At 35.7% G+C, this 7,957-nt stretch overlaps 1 protein-coding gene across 1 annotated transcript; it reads right to left on the bottom strand.

The window, feature by feature from the left end:
• Positions 1–480: 480 nt before the first annotated feature.
• Positions 481–6,294, bottom strand: LOC149730435 (bifunctional FAD diphosphatase/FAD synthase-like). The gene is made up of 13 exons (XM_089886016.1): positions 5,969–6,294; positions 5,607–5,737; positions 4,707–4,852; positions 4,243–4,391; positions 3,884–3,943; positions 3,568–3,646; positions 3,051–3,205; positions 2,460–2,548; positions 1,926–2,041; positions 1,573–1,674; positions 1,127–1,316; positions 983–1,056; positions 481–672 (listed from the first exon to the last, which is right to left on the bottom strand). The coding sequence occupies exons 1-13, from the start codon at positions 6,090–6,092 to the stop codon at positions 537–539; spliced, it is 1,551 nt and encodes a 516-aa protein (XP_089742142.1). The 5' UTR covers positions 6,093–6,294; the 3' UTR covers positions 481–536.
• Positions 6,295–7,957: the final 1,663 nt, after the last annotated feature.

The following is a 7,957-nucleotide window of genomic DNA, read 5'->3' as shown; positions in this document are numbered from 1 at the left end:
TGGGGTAAGACGGGACACCTTTAGCACATAATACCTAAATATCCTGATCGAGTTTTAAACAATTAACAACGGTCTATGGGAGTCGTGAGGATACGGTTTTATAATTCTTTGAGTGTTCTTCGTTTACTATCAAACGGGACGAGGAAGCAGAATTAAAAGGTGTCCCATCTCCCCCCACCCTACGATAACATCAGCTTGTTTTATAATTTAGAATGGTCATCAACATAATTATGGAATTTCCTATGCATCAACACATTGTGACGTCACAAACCACCTGTGACGTATTAACCGCACAAACCGACGAACGCTGGATGTACCTTTGCGGATGATTGTTTTTATGTATGGCTGATAAATTAGACAACCCATTAGTGACCACTGGGGTTGGAGAAATTGCCTTTAAATGTTATTTACCAGGACGAACCTCGAACCCAGTACGTTTTAAAAAATTTCAAACAACTGATCTTATATTCCACAATTCCCTTGTTTAACTTGAATTAATTTATTGCTTTGATAAAAGTAATTATTGCATAGATAAATCACAGTCGTCCATTCCTTTCCAAGTCTCCATCTTGTAAAGTATAAGCGGGCAAATACATTGAACTGCCATGTATATTGGTGGTCAGCAACTTCTTGTTGCGTTCGGTTTTATCGCGACTTCCCAAACTCGTGTATCTGGTCAACAATAAACATTAATACAAAGATTAATAAGATTAAACTGGCGCCGTGGTACAGTGGTTGGAGCGTCTGCCTCTAACCCAGGGGACACAGGTTCAAGGCTCACCACTGCTACTATTATGACCGTGTGTAACTTTGGGCAAGAGAATATACACTAACTATATTAGGAACCACAATATTTAATAAAACATCCTAATATATACATTAGTAGATATACTCCTGAAGGAGATTTCCATTCGTTCATATTACAATATTAATAGAGAAATATATTCCTATATAAACAATACATCACCCACACCCAACTTACCCCTTATCATACAACACACAATATGGAAGATAAAGTTTCCTCATGAATTTCCAAACATCGTGGTACGTCCAGTGCTACAAATGTAATGGCATCATTGTTACATATATAATATATTTTTGGAAATCTTAGAAAATTTAAACCCACCAATAGCGGGTTGACTCTCATAAACCTCGGCCAATCAGAATCCGTCATCGTGAACGAGGATAAATCCATAGAATGTGGGTCGCTACATCGAGTTCCCATGACAACAGCTTTTATGGATGGGTGGTCACGCTTCAATGCTTCCAATGCTTGCTTCATATCGCCCGTCATCGTGGTGAGGTGGAATTTGTATCTGGGGTGGTGGTAATATACAACATAATCATCATAAACTCTATTCTATATGGGTGAGGTCCTACAGTGAGGCATATCATGGGACCTGGGATTTAGGTCAGAGTTGGTCTATTACCCCAACACCCGCTCATAACACATTCCTAAGAAACGAATCTAACTTATTGGTTTAAATGTTTACTGAATAATACAGAAAATTCCAGAGTTGCCTGCCCTCCCTGCCACCCCAGGTTTAGCTACACTGCATTACAATCACCAACCTGATGACGGAACTCTCCATGAACTGTTCAACTTCCTCGAATGGATATTTATCCTTGATGTACAAAGCTTTGAAGTTTGTTGGGTTGATCTCAATACCTGCTCTGTTGGATATTGTTCAATAAATTAGAAACTTTATTATTTTCGTGGCCAACGACAACCGTTATAACACAGGTTTTCTGTTTCATACACCTCATGCCCGCTTACGAGTTACCATGTATTTAACTTTGTGGATGATTGTTTTTTGGGTTACGTTAAAGCAAAAATTAAGTGTCTTACACACCCACAATGGTAGCAGCATTGAGCCTCAAACACAGATCATAGACAATCACCCAGGCCAGCATAACCCACCCACCTACACAGGGCAGCGTGATACAAATGCAACAACGCAGTACAATCCTTCCCTCCATTGAAACCAACACATATTTCATGAGGTTCATACTTCCGTAAAGTTTCTTCTAGAACTTCCAACTAAATGAACGAATAGTAAGGATTATGATGTCATACATAAGTAACACTGATAACTTGTTTAATTGGATTCTTCACATTTTAAGATATTTTAACAGGAATGTCCAAGCTCTCCTAAAAAAATAACTAGATATTACATGCGGACAAATTGTACTAGGCATAATATAAACAACTTTATATAGATATATCACAGCTGTGTTTTTAATGCGATAAATTTCAGAAGAATAGAAATGTTTGTTTAATTTTCTTTTTTTAAAAAGAGCGGGACTCGTACCACCCACATACCATAGATTAAAGTGCAATTGTTTGAGGTTACAGTTGTGATTTGAGGTTTCAGATCAATTTTAATATATAGATAGACCACATAGATACATGATTGTTGCAAGTAATTATAAACTGCACAACCACCACGTATACTCACTGATGATTTAACTTTATGCCACAACATTGATTGAAAGTTTGTTGCATTGATGTCTCCACCATTCAACGATACAGGATCCAACACATAGTCTGTGAATAATGTTTGTGGTAATATAAATTTCATTATGATGTCATAGGTGCATTAACCAGTGAACATTACAACCAATATTCGTTTTGTTTCACAGGATTGTGTGTCGAACTATCTTTGCCCTGACTAACAAGCAAACTAGTCACATGCGTATCTTCTATTCAAACGTATATAATCAGCCTGGGTGTTGGGGTAATGGGGCAACTCTGGCATAAATCCCACGTCCCATGGCGAGCCTCCTTGTGGGACCTCACCCATATAGAATAAAAATTCCTCCCCATTTTTTTAGGTCTTTGTTAAATCGCATTATAATATGTTTTCAATATTTTCTAATACACGAACGTGACTTTAATTAGCAGTTGAAACACAACATGAGCAAACTTATTCTGCTGTGAAAAAGTTTGGCATCTATTATAATGTCATTGGTTAACATATTTATAAATGTCACAGTAACATATTATTATCTAACACACAAATGGGATTGAAAACCCAACAGTAACATACTCAGTAAGATCCGATCACTTGGCAAGCGCATATGTAAATATTGAGTGGCGGCGTCAACCACTTCATGGTTGAGCGATTCCAATACAATCCGAACCTTGTAATAATTATTCGACCAATCAGGGTAAGATCCAATGTTTAAACCCGCGTGCTTGAATCTGGGGGGGGGGGTTGATTGTTAACAATAGTTTATAAAATATGGGCAGGTGTAATTAGAAGATCGTGGGAATGTGTGGTTCGGAGGACTCACTTTACATTTAGTAGTTTGATCGTTGTGTAGTTGGAACCAAAATCTATAAAACTGGAGACCTGATTTTATTAAAAAATTAAGAAACGTGATATCCATGTTCTGGCCTTGTTACAACATTATTTCATGCCATCATTATATTGTCATTATGTGCGTTTGTGGAAGTGATTTGAAAACTTCTTGCGCATTAAAATATAAAGATTTAATTGTTGCAGATGACGCATAATGTACAAACTACAAACTATATATTGTTGATAAAATTAAACATCTTACTCGTCCACACAGTTTTGTAAAACCTCAGCAATTTCCGTTTCCAAACAATTAACCAGAATTTCTTTCGTTGAAAACTTATCTGAGAAATTTAAACAAAATTAATGGTATCATAAAATTAATTAGTTAAAATAAAAAAGGTTATAACATTACATAGCTAATATAAATTTATTTCTTTGAATGCAATACCAAGGGTCTGATTAAAACATCAAAAAGAATTAGCAGCAAAACGAAAGTTGTTAAAACACGCCAATAGTAAAAACTACCCATGTAAAAATGTCAAACAAAAGCGTTATTGTCAATAAACCAACAACCTCACCTTCAGTTTTGAACAAATGTTGCAAACTTGTGAAGAGTCTTTGAAGTAGGACAGGAATTCCTTGAAAGAAAGTTCATGTTTGGATATTGTGATTCATTGTGACACATACAGCATATTTGCAATGTAGTCTGACAAGTACATTAGTATCATCTTTCATAGAGACATATGAAAGCAGTCTAGCTGTTGGGGTAATCGGCCAATTCCCAACAAAGACCCCACCCATCTACTTAACACTGTGGTGAATTTCATACCATATCTTATTATTGATTGTGAAATCATTAAGTTACATCAAAAGATGATTTTTATAAAAAAAAAGTGAAAAAGTATTTAAAACAATACAATAAATAAATGTTAGAAACCTGGGAAAACATAGATATTGTTGACAGCGATCAACGGGAATTTTAGTTTTTCTTTTTTAACGGGGTCGACCCCAAAGTGAAGTTGTGAGGTTTCGGGAACATGAGCGAGTTTCAATTGCGGGGAGTTTAAATCTTTCACCCCAAAGTATCTGCAATTCATAGTTGGAATATCATTCATGGTTTTTATGAAAGCTGGCATTGAATGTCGAAACATCCATACAATAAAATAAGTTTAGCAACTTTATTCAAATTATATTCTACCTGGTGGTTTGTATACACATTATTATCAAAAAATAAAATTAAAAGTTTCAGACAAAACACCTGTATTTACTTGGTTTATGAATGGACAAACTATTAACAGAAAACTTTATTTATGATTACGCAAGTTTTAAATTACTGAAAATAAAGAAAACAAAAGAAAGAAAAAAGGGAACTAAAATAATGACGTTATTTGTTGAATTTACTTTTCGCATAATTCCACCAACGTTGGGTGTGGGTGGATTGTGACATCACAAGCGCGTGCCACACCCTCCAGTGTGACATCATCATGGGTGGGTCCGATGCCACCCGATGTTAAAACCATATCATAATCCGATGAAAACTTTCTCACCTAAGCATGTTATGAGTTTTAATTAAAGTTGTAATTTAGCGTTAAACTATATACGAGTAAAACTGCTTTAAAAAAATTAAGCTACAATTTTGCATTAAATTTAAATTTAGTGACATTGATAAAATACAGTTACACTCGTAGTTGTCAAACCTAGGGCACCTCATTGATTAATGTGGTGATTATATACTTTAGCTCTGCTTGTTTGTATAGACACCTAACAGCAGGGTAAAATCTGGGGTGACATTGTTAAAATGCAGTCACACTCATAGTTGTCAAACATAGGGAACCTCATTGATTAATGTGGTGAATGCAATATACTTTGGCTCTGCTTGTTTGTACAGACACCTAACAACAGGGTAAAATCTGGGGTGACATTGTTAAAATACAGTTACAGTCATTGTTGTCAAACATAGGGAACCTCATTGATTAATGTGGTGAATGCAATATACTTTGGCTCTGCTTGTTTGTATAGACACCTAACAGCAGGGTAAAATCTGGGGTGACATTATTAAAATGCAGTTACACTCATAATTGTCAAACATAGGGGACCTCATTGATTAATGTGGTAAATGCAATATACTTTGGCTCTGCTTGTTTGTATAGACACCTAACAGCAGGGTAAAATCTGGGGTGACATTGTTAAAATACAGTTACACTCATAATTGTCAAACATAGGGAACCTCATTGATTAATGTGGTCAATGCAATATACTTTGACTCTTTTATTGTTGATCGATTACAAATAAAATACGAACCTCAACAGCAATCTCATCAACATTATCCCCAATCACCGAAATCTTCCGCACATTAACCCCCAACTTATGCAAGGATTGAGATAAATAAACGGAGTTTGTGTCTTGGGTTTGTCCTTTCAATATTTCATCACCTTAAACAAAAGTTAGTTTAAACATAAGTTTTGGTTGGTTTTGTCATTTATATCCTCGTGGGTGGGAACTTGAGTGACTTATCCGTGGTTGCCACTCCCCTGCCCACAGTCAAGTTGCTGAAGCTATTGTAGTGTGTGGATAAGCAGACATGACTTTTGGTTGGTTTGGTCATTTATATCCTCATGGGTGGGAACTTGAGTGACTTATTTTTATATCAATAACTAACTTACCTATTATTAGAATCCCCGCAGTTCGTGACATGTTGTAGTGATTGACGCAGGTGTGCAAACGATTTAAACACAAATGTTTAGTCTTCGTAAACTTTTCGCATAAACCAGTTGCTATAATGCGCATGTCAAGAATTAAACAAAATATTTAAAAACATCATTTGCTTTCTTTGACTACTCACCACTGAAATTTGTAAAATATAGTCACGTGTTATGTTAATTGGAACGTCATATACACACATAATGCTCGTATTCGAGTTTTTAAATATTCTAGAATTCTGCCATAATGCCAGATTAATTACGTCATTCAAACAGTGCTGCCAGTCAAAAAAATACGACAATGAGTGTGAAGCACAGAAATAAAAAAGAGTAGAACGCGCAACTTTCCAAAACCGTGATATATTCTTTTTTCTATTCACGTGACCGCCAACTCCGTATCCATTGTAAAAGATAGGCGCATAGTAGTTTTAGGAGGTTTTAGCTGTTTATTTCAAAAACTACATCAACTACTCAAGTTTATTAGTCCAGTTTAGTTATTTGGTAGGTTGACGCTTACAGTTTACCACTTGTTTGGGAAATTTAATTATTTAATAAATTTGATTAAACACTTCAAACAAAAGGTTATTGGAAATATATATATATACTAGAAAATAGTTGTTTTACGCTATAACTTTAAATTGAGTCAAAAAAACTAATAAAAACTACATAAAACGCCCTCGATTCCATTAACTACTATAGTAAACGGGAACGACCCGCAAAAGAGAGAGAGTGTATCATGCTCTCTCCTTTACCGACATTGGAGATGCGCGTTCTATTCTTTTTTGTTTCTGTGGTGTGAAGGAATCTCTTTGAATACCAAACGATAGTGTAAGGGGTCTACACAACAAGAAACACAAATTATTGAACACCCATGTTAAAACTAAATGAGTTTTATACATTCATCTTTGCGAGAATATCATACTACCAGAACACGAGACGCATTAGTTTAACGAAAGCATGTATTCGAGACCAGCTTGTTACAACAGTCCTTCTTCGTTACTTTGTTCATCTAATCTGCACCGATTTCACCGAAACGATCACGTGATGTCTAAATTGATTACTTCTGGTGAGGTTTAGGACTAACTACAGTTAAACTGCAGTTGGCATTGCTGAATATGAACGGTTGGCGTAACAGGGCAACGACAGTAGTTATTGTGATTAATCTTTTTCCTTTGCTTGTCATCGGACTCCTCGTCCTCACCGAAACTACGCATAGCGATGGGCCAAGTGGCATATGGACGGAGTGGGAGCAAGAACATGGACAAATGCAAATGCAAAAACGTAAATGTTTATTTGTAAGCAAGTTAATGTTAATGGGTTTCAACTTTTCTTGCAGCAGCAAAATCTTATCGGAAACGGGAATATTTTATTATTACTGTATGGTTAACCTAAACAACCTATTAGTGACCGCTGGGTTAAAGCAATAATTGCCGTTAAGTGACGTCCGCAAAGACACATACACCCTTCTAACATTGAATATCCCCTGGTTTCGAGTCTTTTTTATTGTTTTAGTTGCCGACTCCTTGATGGAACTGATTCAGGAGAATCGCGATTACGGTCTTGCTGACCTTCAATAAAGAGATGAACAAAAATGCGGGACATCGGTTGTCAATATAAATAAACCATCTTGCATAACTTGTGTTTCTTATTGTGTATACTATAGACTGTTGTCTTTTATCGAGTGACGTTTAAAGTGATTCTCACTAAAACTAGTGTAGCTAGCAGTGAGCCAAGTGTTGGATCATGTGAGTGGCAAACATAGATGGTGTTTATGGTTGATTGGATTTATAAAATATTTTAACTAATGAAGATTTTGCTAACTTGTGGAACTAACTTTCAACTAAACGACTTTGTAATTTTACATCAAGATCTCTTTATGGATAATATGTTTAAAAAATGCTGACTTTATCTTTGTTTATAATGACATCTATGAGGAACAACGAAGTTACTATT

This window comes from Ciona robusta, chromosome 10 (genome assembly GCF_009617815.1).
Source record: "Ciona robusta chromosome 10, ASM961781v2".
NCBI classification, from domain to species: Eukaryota; Metazoa; Chordata; class Ascidiacea; order Phlebobranchia; family Cionidae; genus Ciona; species Ciona robusta.
The sequence above is the reverse complement of the archived record's forward strand: the minus strand, read 5'-3'. Positions and strand labels throughout refer to the sequence as shown.